General features: G+C 44.9%; 2 protein-coding genes across 28 annotated transcripts in view; both read left to right on the top strand.

Annotated features, from left to right (window-relative positions):
• The window catches only part of LOC128266780 (protein lap4), a 61715-nt gene extending 58262 nt beyond the window's left edge, over nucleotides 1–3453 (top strand). For 25 of the 27 annotated variants that reach the window (XM_053003526.1, XM_053003521.1, XM_053003525.1 and 22 more), the window contains one exon: nucleotides 770–3453. In XM_053003526.1, the coding sequence (XP_052859486.1) occupies nucleotides 770–2407 (1638 nt within the window). In that variant the 3' untranslated portion in view covers nucleotides 2408–3453. The remainder of the gene's footprint in view (nucleotides 1–769) is intronic. The other 2 variants (XR_008269112.1, XM_053003536.1) reach the window with 2 other exon arrangements.
• A 15654-nt stretch (nucleotides 3454–19107) lies between these two features.
• LOC128256695 (keratin, type II cytoskeletal 3) lies at nucleotides 19108–20214 on the top strand. Its single transcript, XM_052987223.1, has 2 exons — nucleotides 19108–19215; nucleotides 19287–20214. The coding sequence occupies exons 1-2, from the start codon at nucleotides 19201–19203 to the stop codon at nucleotides 20091–20093; spliced, it is 822 nt and encodes a 273-aa protein (XP_052843183.1). The 5' UTR covers nucleotides 19108–19200; the 3' UTR covers nucleotides 20094–20214.
• The last annotated feature ends 493 nt before the right edge of the window (nucleotides 20215–20707 follow it).

The raw sequence follows: 20707 nt of genomic DNA, 5'->3' as shown, positions 1-20707 counted from the left end.
CGAAAGAATGTCAACGGCAAACAAGAGAATGGGCCTTCTGGCTGGGGAGCCTGCAAGTGCAAGCGAAGCTTTGGCAGTATCTGATTCTGAATCCGAATCTGGCTTGCGGTTTCGTTCTGGTAATTCGAGTGCAAAAAACTTGGCTGCAGGACAGTGGGAGCAAAGCTTAACTTTGCTGACCCCGTTGCACTGCATTCGCCGCAGGATGTCGCAGGAGCAGGCTCTGTTCCCGGATGGCCTGGTGCGTTGCTGCCTGTCAGCTGCAGTTTAGTTTTGGCTTATCGTCTATTGTATGCTACCCAAACCACCACACTCAAATCACCGCCCACCTCGCCGCAGGACAAGATGAAAATGCAGGCAATTTTCTTTCTAGTCGTTTGTCAATTTGCCTCATATCACGTATACGACTAGGCTGCCCCTGTGCGTGCCAGCCTCTCAAAATTGGCCCAGTTCGTGAGCAGATCAACTAGAACTTCAAAAGTCTTGCACGTTACCACCCATAATTACTAATGTTAACTAACACCTGTTTGTATATATGTAGTCTTCACCCCTTTCACTCTCTTTTTGCCTTTCTCACACCTCAATTCACCCGCCAAGCCGTTCGCTTTCTACACTTTGCTGCATAAATTAGCTGTAAGCGCTTTTAGTGGGACACACAGAGATCTCTGGTTGCGGTGCCTGCGCCTTCTGTTCTATTTCCGTTGCTTCCATTAGTAGTTAGTGTGCTGGCAAACCGAATGCACAACGTATCCGCCTCATCTACACTTAGGTGGAGACCTGCAAGGAGCGCATCATATCCCTGGAGCTGCAAGTTCCTGAATCGGAGGAGGGCACCCTAGACGCAACGCAACCGCCGCTGGAGCTCGGGGCAGATGACTTCGAGGACAATGCATCGGAAGAGGAAGAGGAGGAGGAGGAGGAGGACGAGGACGAAGAGGGCGAAGATGACTTCGATGACTATGAGGATGAGGAAGACACCGCCTCCATTGTCACCGTGCAGGCGAACAATGAGAAGCTGTTCCTGCGCCACGATTCCGATGCCTACGGTCCGTCGTCCATCGAGAGCACTGCATCCGGCAAGGTGCGCATCAAGCCCACGCCACTAGCGCTCCACCAGACGCTGGCCAAGGAGACGACCATTGTGGAAGTGCTGAATCCCGTCATCGGGGGCGACGGCAGTGCCCGCACCATCCACGTGAGCGGCGGCCTGCCCTTCGACCCCGACGACTTTGAGCAGGGCGCCGTGGCCGTGTTGCGCAGCGAAACTTTCGTTCTGCCCGGAGCCAACGGCGGCGGTAGGTCGGAGATGTCATTAAATGCTAAAATGAAAACCGTGCTCGAGGAGCTGCTGGAGAACGAGCGCGTCAAATTGAATTTGCAAAAGAGCCTTGAGGGCGAGAAGAAGGAGCAGCAGCTGGAGGAGGTCGAGGACGAGGACGAGGACGACGACGAGGATGCCTATGGCGATGCGCGGGATGATGAGGAGAGCGCCTACGGCGATGCCGTCGACGATGTTGTTGACTTTGCTGGCGCTGCTAATGACCAGGACGATGCCAAGAACGGCAATCAGCAGCAGCTGCTCGAGGAGCTGATTAAGGACAGAAACCGCAACACAATCATTGCCAAATTGGCGGGCCAATTGTCGGACGATGATGAAGAGGATGACGACGAGGAGGACGAGGAGGAGAGCAGTGACTCCTCAGACGAGGATAGCGATGACTCCGACGAGGAGGACAATGCCGAGCAGCAGCTGAATGTCACCTATGTGCAGGGCGCCCAGGTAATCGAGAATCTCAATACGCTGGCCACGGGCAGCAAGCTGCAAAAGTCGCAGACCTACACGGCCATCAAGCAGGCGCAGGAGCCAAAAGAAGGGGAGGAAAAGGAGGAGCCAGAGGAGAAGGAGAAGCCATGTGGAACTGATACCCTGGCCCAGTTGCAGGCCGAGCAGCGTGCCCTGGCGGAGATCTCAAAGCAGTTGCGCAAGTCTGTTGAGGATTTGCTCAGCACGGAGGGCGAAACGGTGGTGGAAACGCAAAGGACCTACACTCTGCCTGCGGCCAGCGATAAATCGGCGGTGGTCACCGTCACCGAGGTGGTCAAAAAGAAGAAAAAGAAGGGCGAGTCGGGGGAGGATCTGTTCAACCGCCTTCTGAGCGCCGGCGAGTCGGAGCGTCAGGTTTTTGACCGCCAGCAGGGCGAGACCATAACGACCACCACCACGACGACCGAGGCTGTGAGTGCGGAGGACAACGAGCCGAGCACCAGTGTGGTGACCACCACTCGGACCGTGTCCAACATTGTGACCAGCGGCATACCCCGCCCAGAATCAAGCAAGCAGGGCAACCGCAGCAGCAGCGGCAACAATAACCGCAACAAGAACAAGCGAAAGGGCAAAAAGAAGTAGAGTATATCCGGTAGCAGCAGCAGTGGCAGCAGCAGCAGCAGCTAGAAGGAAATGGGATAAGGTGTCGAAGTTGCGTATACGCCGTGTGGTGGGTATGAGAGTATGCGATCCGAGCGAATCCCCTACACGCACAACCTTCCGCACAACCTACAGAATCACACACACTCACCCACACATATCAGCGTGTTAGAGGGCTCGCTGTCCATTACCCACAAATATACCCACTAATTGTATACATATGTATAGTATATTATGTACGTACGATATTCGCATATGTATTGATAATTTTAATTAATTGTGCAAATAACGTGTCGCCTGCATTTACAAAAACCCATTTGTTACTAATCACGAAAGTGTACGCATTAAAACAAAATATTTTCATTGCAAATTAAAAACAAACCCAATCGCGCATTGAGATATTGCAAGAATTTAACTGTAAATTTAATGTTGTGCAGCAACCACAAAGAAACGACAACAACACAATCCGTTGAGCCCATCAGAATTGAATTAATACGACATCAGGATCAACAGAAAACAAAAACAAAACAAAAATCTTATTTAATTGAATTAAATAATTTCACTTTGTTGGCATTTAACTATCATTTGCATACAGCATCTGGTTTTTCTCCCTCATTTTTTCCAAATGGGCTTCGCTTATTTTCCGCAAATTAAATTTACGTTTTATGTTCTAGCACAAAAAGTAGAAGCGTTCGCAAATCCGTGCCCAGCAGCCGGCCGAAGTATTCACGACGATCCCTCTCTCGTACCATCTATAAACTCTAAGCATTCCGACTGCCCATTTTTGGGCATACTCTTTATAGTTTTTAGCCTTAAGCAAGAACCGGCAACTAAGCGCTATTCGAAACAAAAAAAGCGCGCAGAGAACATAAATCAAATAATCGTAAATAATGTGTAGCTAGCAGTGTGTAAGTGCGTCCAGTTGTAATCCCTAGTATGTAACAGAAGGCATAAGCACAACTATGACAAATGTCCTATGGCGATTTCAGTTTCCACTTTTATACAAATGTAAAAATATTTACAAGCAATTTTATGTAATACCTATGATATTTAGTGTATAAATTCGTCTTTTTATGAAACGAAAGAAAGCAAACGCCGCAAAGCGAATGAAAATAAACAAATTGTATGCATTTTTATTTTAAAACAACAAATTCGTTTTCATTTAATTCACCAAGGCGATTTCAATTCAGATGGATATTGGACTTGGGCTTGGGCTAGGGCTTTTGCTTTTGGCTTATCCCATCTAAATGGAGGATTTTTCTGTCATCATATCGCCGAGGGCGTGTTATTGCGTCAACTGGCTTTTGCTGTGCAAATAATTATCCAAATCTATAAACAGTACCAGCGAATGGTATTTTTAGACGGCTAAAACTGTGTGAAAAATTGAATGGAAAGCGGCGATATCTAAAAATATGCACGTCATGTCAGTGAGTCCTATTACCAGTACACTCGGAAAAAAAGGAGCCCAGGAACTTTTAGTCAGACAATTTTCAAGATGTTGTGTTTTTTTTCATTCGAACTACTGGTAAATCAATATAATTATAATAAATTCAGGGATTCACATAAATAAATAAACATTTTAACAATGTATGTCTTCTTATCAAGAAACTGCTTTTGTCTAATTTTTATGTTCTTTTTTGATGTTATTCCGTTGTTTCCCATCCTTAAAAGTGTAAGTTGAGAATGATTTCCTACTGGAATCGTGCCTAAATCTTTTTTGATCTCACCTCTTTCGAGTGTGCTTTGGTAACTGACAATTTGATTGCATTGGGAAAAAAGAATGTAAAATATGGGTTAAGGCAGGGCTTTTAAGGGAAGGCTCACAGCTCGGCATTGAACATGGGCCATACCTGTTCCTGTGACGGAGCGGAAGAGGATGCTGCCACGTGGTGATGGAAGATACGGAGCAGATACGGGACGGCAGCCAGCTCTGCAACTAGGACGCACAACAAAACGCCTCCCGACATCGCCTATTGAGGCAGTCAAATAGATAGACAGCTATTAGGTCCGATGGGCGTGGAGGAGGTAGGCGGTTGCTAATGTGAAAATCGTTAGAATTCGTTCAGTACGGCGGAGAGGAATAACTTTCCACCGGAATCGCCAGACTCACGTTCCCCGTTCATGTTTCACGACTACTGCAGTGTGCATAATACGATTTAGAGTGCGCAGCATATGAGAGATTCTTACATCGGTATGCACTTGCGTCAGCATCTTAAATATTTCATGCCCACCAATTGAGTTAAGCTCTGCTGAGTGCTCCTGCTGACGTCGCTGTGCTTTGCTGCACGTTGCATGTTGCAATGTTGCTGCTGCTGATGCTGCTGCTGCTGCTGCTGTGTTGCTGTGCCTGAAGAAGACAAATGGATGCGGCTCAGTCCCATGTCGGCGCCCTTGACCGCCCGCCGCTTTTTCACGCTCTCCTGGCCAGTGTGCATTTGCATTTCAACTGCAGGAGCCACTGCAGCAATGACGCTAATGCAGATGCAACAGCATCCCCGCCAGCAGCATTGCGCATTAATCAAAATCTCATCTTCGTGGGTGGCAGCCGCCGCACTAAAACACACACATCCACGGCCCACAGCCCATCGCCCACCGCCCACACAAATTCGGACTCTTCCACGTTGCTGTTTCCGTTTACGTGTCCGGACGCGGGACGGAAAACAAAAACAGTTTGTCATATTTTAATACACTCCAGTGGTCTGACTGAATGCAGCATACAAGCAGCGCTGCTGTCTTGTCCAAAAATCCAGCCAATTGTCGTCCCCTGTCACATTTAATAGGATTATGCTTGGTTAAACACAAATATCCTTGGACACACTTAGTGTGAGCCAGTGTAAGTGGGTGGCACATAAATTTGCAGCGCTTGCTGCTTGAAATTTTTCACATTACACACATAAATCCTGCAAAGATGGTCGTCGAAACCTCTTGAAAAATGTCCACTGTTTGTTAGCACAGCCGAGCACATACGTATGTTCCACATACAACATATGCTTAACCAGCAGGTAAGCTCGTGTGGGCAGGTGAGAAGCGGTCCTTGGTCCTTAGTCCTTGGGCGCGTGCTCGCCGAGCTATTTGGCGCCGCCCGTAGCTGAGTTATCTGGCAAATAATGGAACGTGCTGTGCAGATGATGCGTTTTCATAAATTTTAAATAAGCACAGCAGCTGGCACGGGAATCCCAGGGCATCCAGGCCATTGAAGCAGCTGAGGAGCTGAGTGGAGTGCACGGAGTAGTGCCAAGAAGACCGAGGACACTCTGTGCTGGTGCATAATATCCCGGTTTATTTGAAAGTTTAGTGGCGTTTGCCTAACGCCCCGCTCTTAAGTTGCCTTCAATTCATTTATCAAGCACTTTATCATCAGCAATCGGTAAGAATGCAGGCTCCGACGGACAATAAAATTTCTACACTGGCGATATTAGAGCTGCACACAGAAAAAACTTTAAAGGTCGGTCCAACCATTGAATATTCTTGTATTCTTGGGAGCTTTTGAGCCATATAAATCTTGCTTTAGCCATAAATTCAATTAAGGTGCCAAAGAAATTATTTAAAAGTGAAGGGCCTTAAGTTAATTCATTTGAATTTTATTTATTTATTTTAAGACCTTAAATTTTGGCCAAAATAAAAATCACAAGTTTATCAAAACCATGACATTTTGATAAAAAATGTTATTACAAATTTTCAAGAAATTGCTGAATAACGTTTTGATTTCAATTGCAGATGGAAATGCCTAATAAATTAAGCTTAATTAGCTTTTATTATATATTTATATGCTTACAAATATATATTGATATTTATATTTTATTCATTTATACTAAGTATGAGGATATAAGACTAACATTGTTATTCTTTTTCCTGTGAGTGCCTCAAGTTGATACAGCGGACTACTCTCCGGACAGGAGTCTCATGAAAAGGCCATTGGAGCAGGGACAATGGGGGCCAGCTTGCAGATGACCTGATGGGTTGTTGGTCTGATGGGCTTTGTCTTTGCCCTTAAAAATGCATAGCCCGCATTGCAATTTTGATTGCGCCGCCCCCTTTGAATTCAGCCCCCCGGCAATAGAAAGTGTTGTTGTGCCGTTTGCTTCAGCCTGTTGCTGCTCGGAAAAGCGGGAAAATCGGAAAAGGCGCATGCGCTGGAAAGGAAAGGAGACGCAAACTGTTGCAGTTGTACCAAAACCAGTACAAAACATTGCCCCTTCGAGGGCCACTTTATCCGCCGTTTTTATCCAGAGGAAGGCTGAGGCGTGGGGCAGGTTCCAAGTCAGGTTCCCAAAGGGACACTCGCTCGGCAGCTCGTCTTCGCTTCGCCTGGAAGTTCGCTATGTAAATTTTGCTTTTTGTTTCTTCACAGCCTGGAATGTATTTTGTGCTGGCTTAAGAGCTGTCCCAGCTAACTCCACCACCCACAAAAAAAAACCCTGCCACCCATTTCCCTCAGGCCGAACCATTTTTTTTTGTTTTGTTGTGCCGAGCTGTCTTGGCGCTGTTCCTCTTTTTCGCACCACTGCGGCAGCGGCTGCTTTGCAATTGCAATTTTCAAGGATATGCTTGAAACAGATTTATATGTGGGGCTCAGTACGTGCGGAATTTATTAATGCTGCCCCAGAGCAACTGTACCCACTGCGTACCCACTCTGCCATCTTTTTCGCCATCATTAGCTGGCGCAGCAAACTGAGTTACGTAAGGTGACTGAACGGCACATCGAAGTTCGCACATTAATAATGAACTGTGTATTTCGCGTAAGAGCGACGGTAATTTGAATTGTGTGTTTGTGCTGCATTTTTATGCAAGACATTTGCCCCAAAAACGCAAATGGAATCAGACATTTGTTTGTTTAGTCCGGGCCGTGAACTTTGCCTCCTCTAATCCACGCGGATGGGTTGCTTTTCGGTGGAATCTGAACAGCGCTCAAGTACGCGCATTAACGAACTTCGGTGCTTAAAGTGCAGTCGAAAGGCAAACAAAAACACTAACAAGAAGCCAGACGGAGCTCTTCACGCCGTAAAAGTTTATCCGTGTTTGTGCAGTTGGCAATGGTTTGGATCCTTGCCGTTCCGTTCGAATCCCCTGGTAATGAGGTCCTGGCCGTGAAACAATGCCAGGTGGCAGGGGATGGTAGCGTAAAAGTGACCATGGTTTAGCATAATTTATTCCCCAGAAGTAACAGCCAACAGTTTCAATTGCACCCGTTCCCGAAGGTAAATATTTAAATGCGAAAATTCCCCACCGTTAAGTTCACTCGATTAATTTTCCATCCAGCTCAAGTGCCGTTAATTAATTTTCATACATGCCGCATATGGATAAGATAGTCTCCTCTGGAAATTGCATGCCGGCACTTCATCAACATGCAGGCGGAAAAATCTGTTAAATTGGATGGTTTCGAGCTTTACGCGCAGGCGGCACTCCCATCTCAATTTGCATACATTTTGATTGTGATTATCCCGGGCCACTGATTTAAATACGGACGGATAGGCGACGAAGCGGACAACAAGGACATTGGCTCGACTGGCTGCATGTGGCAGATGGACCTCCGTTGCACCAGCACCAGCTCGTTAATAAACACGGCGTCCTGAACACAGTAACAACTACGCCAGCAAACGCAATTTCGTGGCTTGTCCGCCGTTTTCCTCCGCCGACGATGATGAGCTTGTGGTCAGATGGCCCATCCAGTCTCATTGTTTTCCATTGGTTTTTAAATCGCCCCTATGCGTATGTATCAATGGAGCCACAGGAACAGATATATACATATTTTTAAATTCCTTTTTAATTAAAATAACATTAACAGAGTGTAAATCGAATACATGTACTGCAAGTGAAATGCACTTACTTCATTGATGAGGCAATGTAATTATTGTGCGCATTTAAGCTTTAAATTATGAAGACTATTTTGCAAGTGAACTTAATCGAATAATTCATTACTTCTTCAAAAATTAATTTTATGCAGAGGTAGTTAAATGAAGTTAAACATTTTTTTTTAATTTTCTTGTTAAAACCACTTATAAGCAAATTGTTGATTAAAGAACTCCAAAGCTAAGATAGTTTTTGTATTTTGCATTTGTAGGCTTAAGTAGACGGTTTTTAAATTATAGTAAGTATATTTAAAATAAATATTTTCATTTCTTGGGCTCAGATATAAAATTTAAAAATGGCAAATTAGTAATTCATTTAAAATGTTGACTAGTTGTACCCTAACTAAGATATTTCTGCAGATTCAGCTGCTCCAATAGTCTTAAAGTAATGTTCTGCTCAACATGAAAACAGTTGATTTGGGTATTTTTATTTGTGGTAAGCTGGAGTCCACTGAAAAGCTAAATTTTCCTTTTTGTGTAGCTCTAAGCGTCCAAATGCAAATGGAACTTGCTGATTGCTGTTACAGCGGTAAAGCCATCTGCGAGTTCTTTCCGAGAAACGGCATTCAGGGCAAGGAAAATGAACTCGCGATGGAGGTCCGATAGCCCGCTGCTTTCATTTCTCATCTTTTCAGTAGCTTTCTGCTGGGTTTGGCTGTCTGTTTCAGCCACGGCAGCAACAACTTAACTGCACTCAACATTAGTTTGTTATCAACGCTCGATTGCTGCGGAAAATTGAAAAATATTGTCGCTGCCAAGCGAAGGATGCAGGATGCGGGATGCAGGATCTGGGGCGGAGCAGCTGCTGTTTCAGCCAGCACCTCCTGCGGCTGCTCCTCCGCCCTAATGATGGATTGCGCTGAAAGTGTCTTAAGCCCACACGCGTGCTCTCTTCAAATAAAAGTTTCCAAATGTCGCCTATGCAGGCGCAAGAACGAAAACCCCCATCGGCCTTGCTCCATTTTGGCCACATCAAAACTTTGCTTTTGATTTTGCATGAAACTACGCTGTCGCTCTAAAACTATTTGGGCTGGCTGTGCGGGATGTGCTGGGCTGATAAAGCGTTACCATTTCTGTCTTAAAGTGCACTTTAGTTTGGTAATTCTACGTTGCGAAATAAATCATCTTGATCGAGCGTACAGTGTCCGCTTCAATATTAAAGCGAGTGTTTCAAATTCGAACTTAAGCGATGAACTTCCGTTCGCTGCAGCTGTTGCAGACAGATAAAAGAGCCAAAGTGAAAAATTGTTCAACACATTTATTGGCAGGAAAATCCTTTGGCAGTGCGGCAGCTTGAAAGCTCTTTGCTATACATATTTTATTTACCCACTCGCCATCGCCATCGCAGGTTTGCTGCTAATTGAAATTGTCAACTACTTGTGCCTGTGCCCGAAGACATTTTCCGGTAAACGAGAAACAAGACATTCAAATTTGTTAATTAATTCTATCGTTATGACAGGTGAATGGACAACTTGTTGCACTCTGCTGTTGCCTGTTCAAATATACAGCGAGCTTGTCAACCAGGCCGAGACACATTAATGTGGTCAATGCCAACTGTTGCCACTTGCCAGCAGGATGCAGCCAAAATGACTTTATAAATGCATCTCTCTACCCCTCTGCCCAATAAAACTCAAGTGCCCGCATCGCTGGCAGCGTTCCAAAATGAATGCTATGGCGATGGCGCCTTCGATGGTGAAAGGGGAAAATGGCGATGACGATGGCGATGGCGATGGCGAACGGAAACGGAAGCGCGCAAAAAATTACGACATTTCAGACGGCACAGCGAACGACTAAGTGGCAAAACATGAACAAAAACTTTGTCCGCTGTGCCAGCCGACAAGTTGAAACTAATGACAATTTTGTTGTAATTAGTTGCGGCTTTGCCGTAAACCAGCAAATGCGACCGCCGCCAACAAATAAGTTGTCAGCAGACTTAAGTTAAGCAATTTTCATAGTTCTCGTCGTGGCTGGCGCAAGTCTTTTAGCTCAAATTTGTCGGAAATGAGATTCATTTGTTTTTCCTTGTCGGGATTCGTGATTGTTGCGTGGGCGTAGCCATTACCCGGTAGCAGATTACACAAGGCCACCGCCTGTCAGATATTTTGTTCCGGGTTCCGTATTCCGTGTTCCGTATTATGTGTTCCGCACAGCCAGACGGCTTGGCTTGGCTTGGCTTTTAATTATTTAAAATTGCTGGACTGCAGCTGCTGCTGCTGACGTGTCCTGCGGGAGGATGCCAGGTACACATGCCAGGTACACATGCCGCATGGCCACAAAATATTCGCAACAGCACACGAGCTGACTTAGCACTTTGGGGTGGTGGTCTAAAAATTGCATTTCATAAATTCTGGCAATTAGGAGCTGTCCACCTACGCAGTTGGAGGCCAAAACGAATGAGTGTGCCGGATACTCACACTCAAACCAGGCCAATTGAGCATTCCTGCAGGGCCTGCACTTAAATTACCTACTCTGAATTGTAAATTCAATTTATACTAAATCTGAATGTGCCAGCATTTTCGCGTCGTAAATACGCACATTGTAAATTTAATAGAGCGGATTACGTGTGGGTTTTTGGGGTGTAAAACAATTCACGACTGGCATCGGAAGAACATCTTTATGTGCCGCACAGCGTCTTTATTTTATGCACCGCAAGTAAGGAATGCGCGATTGTGCGGGTGCCGCCCACATGTGAGTTGTGAGCCGTGAGCCGTGCGCCAAAGGACCTCTTTTGAACAGCGACTCCTGATTTCATTTATTTGCACTGGGGCCCCACACACAAAAGGATATGCCAGGCTGACAACAGACAGGTCCTGTGGGCGGGGTGACTGTCATCGCAAATTGATGATGCGCAGCGGGCAAATGAAATATCGGGCTCTGCACAAGTGACATTCGAGGCGTGGCCACTGGCAGTCCTGTGCCATTGCGGTCACTCACTCGGCGTCTAATCAACATTTAATTGTTGTTGCTCGCCGGCATTTCTGACTTTTATGCACTCTCGAACATACAAATATTATTTCGAGAGTAAACATTTCTTTGGGGAACGGCTACGGGCATTTGCATTCGGGGCCAGCGGAGAGGGCGTGGTCAGGCGGGACCAAAGGCGGGCATCATTTGCATATCATAAAAATTCATGCCGTAGCTTTTTTGTTTACTTTTTAAATTGAGCGACCGCAAAGTTTTGCATTGCATTAAGAGCAGCAAGTGGCGTTCATACTCTCCATCCTACCACTCCCGCCCTCCAGCCACATTCACGTATCCGTGCTCAAATTCGCATCGGGATTCGCTTTCGGACTCAGATTTCTTTCGACATTGCACAGAAAAAATAACTTGCAATTGTATATTATTCCTAGCATTAAGAAATAAATTGTAAAATCTATGAGTTAGAACTAGTTTATTACAGAAAACGCATATTTACTAACTTACTTTTTGCGGCAAATAATGTGGGCAAATATTTTAACCTCACAAACTGTTAATTTAAATAATTGTAAAGGTAAGAGCATAAGTCTTATTTTGCTTGTCAATTGTTTTCGTTTTGATAAAATTTAATCGTTTAATCATCAAATATTTTTGGTTTGCTTGCAACCTTTTTGATTATAGCAAAAACTGCATAAATTTAAATGCATGTATTTATGGAAGATTAAAAAAAAAAAACATTTTATTTACGACCACATATCAATATGACACACATGCACTGCCAAAGAAGAGAAAATTCGTGAATATTCAAATGCAAAAGGAACGCAAATTTGTTATGTTGTTTTAACCACTGTGTGTACTGTTTTTTTTTTCTGTGTATGGCTTTTTCGCAACAATATTTTTGAGAGCACTTTGCTTCGATTTTCCGGCTGCTCCGGCGATGTCCGGGCGAGTCCTGCTCCTTCCGCCAGTCCTGCTGCTGTGTCTCACAATGTGCTGGCCATGTCTGCATATAAATTACGCCGGCTTGTAGTTGTAATTTCTCTTCACGTCTCAGTTTGTCTTGTTCGGAACGGCACGCACATAAAATACATCAATGTGTCTGTGTCTCAGTCGAGTGTCTGTGTAACTCGAGTGGAGCTGTGGAGTTGGGACAAACTCGAGTCCGCTGTCCTTCAACTGGCCCACTGTGCAGCTCTCCACTTGCAGTTTTGATTTAGTGCCTCTTATAGCAGACGATGTGCTATGTAGTTGCCTTTTTCACTTGGCGCAACTTTGAGCCACTGCGCACTTGAATTTCACGTCAGGCTGGACTTAATGATACCTTCCGTGTTTTTGTTTTTCGTTTCCGCCCTTTTGCCTGGCCGGTCAGGACAATGACATCCACATCCACCTGAGTGCCCGTTCTAACGTGGCCAGGCGTACGTTGAAATATTGTTTATTTACCCAATTAACGATAATTGCTTGGATCAATAAATTTATATTTGCCGAGCGGGGCCAAGAAGGCGAAAACCACACACACACGCACACACACACATAGAGTAGACTGATGAAGTGAATTGTTGTCGGAGTCGCTCCTTCTGAATCCCAGCCAGCAATGTGTTATTATTAGTCCCCGAGGTGCTGCGACATTAATCATGTCTAGATGGTCGCTTGTCTGCGCATTAATAAAGTCATTACCATGTGCCAATCTCGGGAAGACTCTGGTACTTATCGGAGGCCAGAAGCGGCCCATCAAAGCCAAATGACATCCATTTCGGTACAATCACAGCTGCAATTCGGGGGGTTGGTAATAAATTTCGCTGCGTTTATCTGGCGGCTGACAAGCGGAAGCGCCTACAAGCGTGCAACACTTTTTATTTATTTATTTATTTTTTTTTAACTGCTTATTAAACTCGCTGGCGTCACGTAGAGTGTGACGGGCGGGGCACTCGCGCTTTAAGCTTAAGTGGCAATTTTACAAAATAGCAGAGCGTAAAACAAATTTCTTTTATGTACTCGCAAATTGCTAGCCAAACTTTTCATATAAATAAATATAAAGGCGAACAAAGCGAACACAGTGCGCGAATACAAAGTACAGAATGCCATCCAGGCCGCACTCTTATAACAAGTGTCAATGGTGGGGCGGACACTATAAACATAAAACCGTCTTGCCGCACAACAATTTCTTTAAAAACTTTGCGAGGCGTGGCGCAAACGTGGGGCATGCTCAGAAGCCTGCTCATTGTTGTTATTATTGTTACCACCACCATTGTTACTGTGGTTGCACTGAGAAAAAAATAGTCGACAACGGGACAACCTTTTTTGACAACAAATAAACAAGCTTAAGTGTTTAAAATTTACTAAAGCTGAAATCAAAAAAAATCATCTTTTCTATATCAGGGTACGAAAAGGGTGAATTTGAACTCTACCCTTTCCGTTCTAAAATTTTTAAATATCACTTTCCATTCGCTTATGAACTTTTTGCACCCATCCTTCCTAAAATATAAAATGTGTTGTTATTAAAGAAAGAGTTTATTCATTTTTGGTGATTTTTTTTTCTCACTGCGGTGGTGCTGGGTCGCTTAACGGCAATTGAACGCCTGGCTAAGTGGCAATGTGTGCGAAGGCGTTTTGCTTTCGCAATTTGCAATAACCAAAGCATGGCCATAAAAATATAGTTGCCATCCCAAAAAAAATCGGGAACGAAAGAGATAGAGAGAGAGGGGAGACAGCTGGAACGGACCTAGAGCGAGATGGCAGGACAATGAGTTTTTGATTACTTTGAAATTTCTTATTTGCCTTTCAGTAAGCCGCGCCGAAAAAAAATTCTCGCCTCGTTACTGTGCAAATATTGATAAGCGTCAGTCACGGCCTGCTGTTGGCCAACTTCAGAATCCGACACCATCCCATCGCCGTTGCCATTTTTGGCATCCTGGCACTTTTATTTGTTTCGCAATCAGACTGCCAAGTGACATTTGGCGGTTGTTTGTTCAACGCGGCTTAATGCTGGCCAGATTAGGCCTAGCCACTACGCAGAATCACTTTTGGCACCGCGGGCGAATGGAACACAAACACAGTTGATTTCCATCAAAATCCTCGGATGGTGGCCAGTCAATACGGGACGGATAATTAAATATTTCCACTTCGTCCTGCTGATGGGAATCATTTGCCACAAAACTTCTCTGTATCGAAATTGAGGGGAGTTGACAGGCGTATGCCGAATTGAAGAATTTCGGCATGTAATAAATTTGAAACGTGACGCGCGGTAAAAGTCGAAACAACTGGGGCTTATTGATAGGGCAAATGGAGTCTAAGGGTATGTATTCCCCAGTTTGCATGTCAGCGCGGGTCTGATAGATCTGTCACCTGCTCACGTACGCCCAGAACGAAGGCCGTCTAATGCATGATAACCTTGGCTAATAATTTATGAATTTTCCAATGATAAGCATGACCAAGTTCATAGTGAGCTACGGCAACTAAGCCGGAGCTCTGCCGAAAAGTGTCCATACCCTGCATATTTTTTGCTTCCCAGGGAAGTTGAGTTCTGTGAGCACGTGCAGCTAGTTTGCTGATTGATTAAACCACGCAACATCGTCTTGAAAGGCCAGCGACTACAAGCGCCGAGACGTTCCAGGAATTGTTATTAGATTGTTTGCTAGTTCCCCCGTTAGCGTACTTTCGCCAAGTTGGCTTGATGTTGATGCTGATTCTGATGCCGAGCTGATGCTGATGCCAAGATGATGCTGATCTGACGTGGACGGCACACGTGCTAAAGTCACTTTTAACGGAACAAACACGGCGTCACTTAACGCGCTCCCTAGCCTCGTAACCCCTGACCCCTGATCCCTAACCCTCGGATTCCCAATCCCCAAGCCCATGCCCATGCCCATTGACTCGGACGTGACAAGTGCGGCCAATGGGCGATATCCCGGTGTGTTCCACGATTCCATCTCATTGTCATGTGCAGCGCATAAAGGGGCGTTGGGCGTTGGCTGAATGGCGGCAAGGAATACCCAATATGACAGCCCCAGGAAAAAATATATATATGTTCTTTAAGTCCATATCAAGTATACGCACTTGCCCTTCGTTAAAGCTTGCCATAAAAATCAAATTCCCAACGTACTCATGGAATTACTTGCAAAAATATTTAGCAACACAAGTGCGAGCATGCTAAAAATTCAAATAATTGTCAACAGGCAAACACTTAGCTGTCTTGTCGCAAAACATTTGACACTCTGCCGAGCAGAGTCCTTAGAGTGCGTAACAAGAGCAGATTAAGCCACCTCCGACCCAGTCGCCGAATGAAATGTGAAAATATTTGCCTCAATTAAGCAAGAGCTTGATAGCATATTTCACACGGCCATTCGACGGGGGATGCAGTCAGGTATTATGTAAATATGTTAATTTTCTCTCACCCCGAAAACAAAGCTCCACGCTCGACCACCAGTTCGAGTTCTGGTGACGTTTTCATTAGAAATGCAAATGGGTATGGCGACATCTTCAAGTTCAAGTTGCCGATTAATTTCGAGGGGGGGGAGGGAATTCGAGCTGGGAAAGATCAGGTCAAACAGGTGATAGTTGGGTCAACCAGTTTGGCTGGCCTCGCTCCATAGTTGATTTTCCCTTTTGCCGTTCTGCAGATTAAGTTTTGATTGTGAGTGTGCTTTCATTACGTATACGCAGCGTTGCTCCAAATTTATGTCAACCAGCGAGACGCGAGTTGGTGACATTTTTACGCCTATGTGTTCTTATTTTCTAATTACTATATACATACTATATAGGGGGCGTGGGCGTGTTGTATCTGTAATTAGTGTTTTGCACACATATTTATATTAAAAGCCGGCATAGTCGCTGCTTAATAAATTAAACGACAATTTGCACTAGGACCGTTCTGTTGGTATTCCGAAACTGGGACATTAAGCTGGCATTAGGCAAAGGCAGGCCTGCAATTAAAACAAAATGAAGAGCTCAAGCGTCGACGACAATATGCACTTCGATATACACAGCAGATGAATTCCTGTTTTTAGCTAACGATGCGTAACAAGGAGTCCTCGAAAATAATTTATTGCCTTCTTGCGGGCGCCAAGGCTCACACAGTAAGCTGAGAATTTATTTCCCCGTTTTTTTTGCTTAAACTCTGTAGACATAGAAAATTTCTCTTCCTTCCTATTTTTTTCTAGCCGTGCTTCTTGCTTTGCCAATGTTTGACTGTGGTGTCAATTTTCCGGGGCTTTTTCGGCTGATTAACGCGCATAAACAGAAATCTCTTTTTTGCTCATCTATTTAATAAATAATCTAGACCACTTAGCTGCTTGCAAGGAAAACAGAAAAAAATAAGCAAAAATAACACGCAAAATAATAATCAGCATCTGTCGTCGTTGCCGTTTGATTGTCAATACAAAATGTTTTTATCGCTAACACAATTTGCTAAACAAATTGGGCAGCTCGGCGAAATTTGATTTGATTTATTCCTTTCAGCACTCTCGGCCAGGTTTTTAAAATATCGCTCTTTTTTTGCATAAGCTTTAGTTTAGTTTCAGTTCGTTTCGCTTTGGTTCGGGCTTTTTTGCGCTTGAAATAATTGATATCGGCTATTTGCATATCAAATTTAATATATTTGCATATTTTTTTTGCACACAAAAACGGTTTTGTGGCTTGCCATTCAGCTTTTTTAGTAAAACATATTTTTATTTGTCCTCAGGTATGCGGAAACAATTTTTGGAACAAAAAATCGAATCGAATTAAGAGAAGAATAAAATCGGACTGCTCGTAAAAGAGTTCTAGATGTAGACAGCCCCAAACATATTTGCAAAAGAAAGGCCAGAAGCAAACAAACTCGTTTAACTGGGCCTTAACTTGCAAATTTGTTCACAGATAAAGCTTATGATTTAAGGAAAATACTAATGCTCCAATTTATGGAGAGGCGACAGATTCGATTGGATTTTGCACCTGAAAGGCACCGCCCGCTTTTGACACCAGCGAGGTGATAGCCGAATAAATTAAATGCACAATTTTATTGGCATCGACTTTTTGTGCCCAGAACAATGGCAATAAAATAATAAAACTAGCAGGCTTGTGTTGTCTAGAAGCGAGGAGAAATAATGGAAGAAATAACAGAAACTGACAGATTTTGGTAAATAGATCGATTGACCCCAACAGGCATTTGCATAAAGCGGTGTCAGAAATTCTCTCTCGGAGTTTTTGGTCCGGCTGGGCCGCATTTTATTTTATTTATTTATTGATACGCCAACGTCGTCCGACCGCTATTATAGTATCTTCGATACCGTGCTGGAAACTTTTCCCCGCTTTTTCGACCACTTTTTATGTCGCTGCTGCGTGCATCTTTTATGTGCGTGTGGCGCCCGAGACCTTGAAATTGTAGCTGGTTTGTTTTATTATGTTTACATTTGTTTAGTTTGCATATGACATTGCCACCAGCGACTGAGATGCCGATGGTGATGCTAAGATACTGACCATTGGTCGACGATCCGCAACAGTTGGTGGGCAAAAGGTGGGGCCGCACACAAAGCCAAGACAAATTGTTTTTGACTTTAGGTTATTGCCTCGAGTGTGAATCTTGATTAGATTCTGGCCAGTTTGGGTTTTGGTCTGGATTAAACATATGCCAACCATGCGCACTACTATTAGATGTAAAATGAACGAAAGTCTTGTATGAGTTATGGTGATATCATGGAATCCGGGCGGATTTCCTCAGTGACCCCGTCTACGTGTTACTCATCGCTATAGTTATCCGTGCTATCAATCAATATCTTAGTCATAACCGCGATTGACATTCGCCAATATTGATTTGCAAATCGCTCGGGCTATCTTAAATATGGATCTTGGCTATTTCTCCGACGAGGCTCTTTAATTATGCAAATCGAAACAGTTTTCAGCGGCTTGGTTGCTGCTTCTGCCCCCCCTCTCTCCTCGAAATATTGCCAAAATAAAAAACAATAATTTTTATGATATCAATAAACCATGATGAAAAACGTGATAATCGCTGATCAGATTAAATGGTCGCCTGGCGCCAGCTGATTACCGCCGAATTCCGAGTAGCTATAGCTTCGGGTGCTGGTCAACAGTAAAAAACTCAAGGTCGCAACGGTTGTTAACTTAATGGCTTCTATTTTGCCAAGCCGTGTTTTTTTTTTTGGCCACAGGTTAAATGGCCGAGCTCCGGACAGATGGACAGATGGACAAATGGACAGATGGACAGACCGATAGATGGATGGGCGGATGAATGAATGGATGCGCAAAAAAGGCTGCGCGAAAATTGATTTCTATCCATTTTGAAGCCATTGTTTCCCCCACCTCCGCACCATGGTAAAACGATGAGCTTTGCATGAGTATCGGCATCGGATGGCCAAACCATAGAGCAGTCAGTCCCAAATACCATGTTCCAAATACCAAAGGGGGACGCAATAATCGCCGGGAATTCCCAGCTAGAAATATGCGGCTGGACCAAACTAAAAAGTGTAGAAAACCCGAGTCGTTTTCGAACTCGTTTCGGTGCTCCGCCAAATGTTTTAGCATATAAAATATGAAGAAAATCATTTCATTTACTGAAAGCATGACCATTTATAGTGGCTTTTGCTAAACGAGTTTTCAGCTGTTTTCTGGCCGTTTCCTCTACCAAAGAGCCTGCTGCTCTATTGGCTTACAACGTGATGGCATGCTCTTTGATATGGGTACTTCCACTGCGAGATGGAGGCAAATTTGCATAAAGTCGACGCCAGCATTTGCAAGAATAGGGCGGCAAGACATCGATGCGCTTTGTTCGCGACTTTGTCGCCATTGTTTTATCTCCACCAGCGACGACGTCGTTCGAAGGTGGATAGCATTTCGAGAGACAAAAGCTGCCGAAGAAGTTACTTTGAAATGCGCCAACAACAACGGTCTGGCAAGTCTGCATGAACTTGAGCGCAGTCTAGTGACACCGATCGCTGCTTTTCGTATAAATATTGGACCTTTCGGTGATGCAAACGTCAGACACAACCGAGTGGTCAAAGTCAAAGAACTAAATTCAAAATGCGTGCCTTCATCGTAAGTATCGAAGTGGTCGACCAGTGCTCCCAGGATACCAAGGATTACAGCGTCGTTTTGTCTCTCTGCAGGTTATGTGCTTGGTGGCAGTCGCCTGCGCCGATAAGCTCGGCTACAACTACCAGCCCGTGGGTCACTCCAGCTCCGGATTGTCCTTCGCTCCTGGCAGCGGTTCCATTGGAGGTGGCTCCATTGGAGGAGGCTCCATTGGTGGTGGCTCCATTGGAGGTGGCTCCATTGGAGGTGGATCTATCGGAGGAGGCTCCCTGGGAGGCAGCATTGGCAGCGGTGCCGGTCTTGGCGGTCTCAGCAGCTTCGGTGGTGGCAGCATCGGCGGCGGTGACTCCCTGAGTGCCCCCGTTTCCTACAGCGCCCCTGCCCCCGCCGCCGAGCTGGAGAAGGAGTTCTTCACCTTCACCGCCAACGAGCAGGACTTCGATGAGCCCCAGCAGCTGGAGCGTGTGTCCTCCGCCCTGAACAAGGCCCTCCGTGTGGTCTTCATCAAGGGGCCCGAGAACCGTGGCCTGGAGAACGCCGCCCTGGCTTTGGCCAAGCAGGCTGCCCAGCAGGAGACCGCCATCTATGTGCTGAACAAGCAGGCCGATATTGGAGATCTGGCCAACAAGCTGAATGCCATCCGCAGCAACAACAACAACAAGCCCGAGGTGCACTTCGTCAAGTACCGCACTGCCGAGGACGCCGCCAATGCCCAGCGCGCCATCCAGGGTCAGTACGACCAGCTGGGAGGATCCAGCCAGGCCCACAACGGCGGTGTTGCCCCCGTCCTGAACTTCGCCTCCGCCGGACCAGTGCGTCAGGCCACCGCCCAGAACCCCGACAATTCGTACCTGCCCTCCTCGGTCTTCCGCCGCGTCTAAGTCGCTCGTTTCACTTGATTAGTCGATTAGTCGATTCGAAAATGGCAGCGATCTTTGACTGACTTTAAATCCTAGTTATTGTTGACTAATGCTTAAATAAATTCAATTTTTAAATTTTAAACCAGTTTTATAGTGTGTAATGCATTTTTCAACCAAAAGGCCCCACTCGCTCAGTTTAATGGCAAAGAAACTTTGCCAGTTCAGATATATTTTCGTGAACTGTTTTTCTTTCAAACTTTGAAAGTGAAAACAAGTAGTTAAAATAAATGAGCTAGTTCTCTAATCAAACCTGTGTTTTGCCGGTTCAAGGTCAGGGAATGCGAAAAAGAGTTTTTAGTGTTTTTTTTTATTAAGTCAATAATATCGACCTCCTTTGGAGTTTGTCTTAAGACGTTTTTGTTATTCTACGTAGGTTCTGTTTGCGTGGAGCTTTTTCTACTTTATAGTCGTACCTTCTTGCTCATTAAAATTCAAAATGGTTAAATGCATTAAAAGGAAAAGATGAGATAAAGGAAGGCGCTTAAACAAATTTACAATTTACTATCTTTTTATTTAAGTGCTTTAAGATGTTCGGTCACTTTCCTGGTTAAAAACATGTTGCATACTTGGAAGGG

The sequence above is a fragment of the Drosophila gunungcola genome, chromosome 3R (assembly GCF_025200985.1).
Source record: "Drosophila gunungcola strain Sukarami chromosome 3R, Dgunungcola_SK_2, whole genome shotgun sequence".
NCBI lineage: Eukaryota > Metazoa > Arthropoda > Insecta > Diptera > Drosophilidae > Drosophila > Drosophila gunungcola.
Note: the sequence above shows the minus strand (reverse complement) of the source record. Positions and strands in the feature narration are given on the sequence as shown.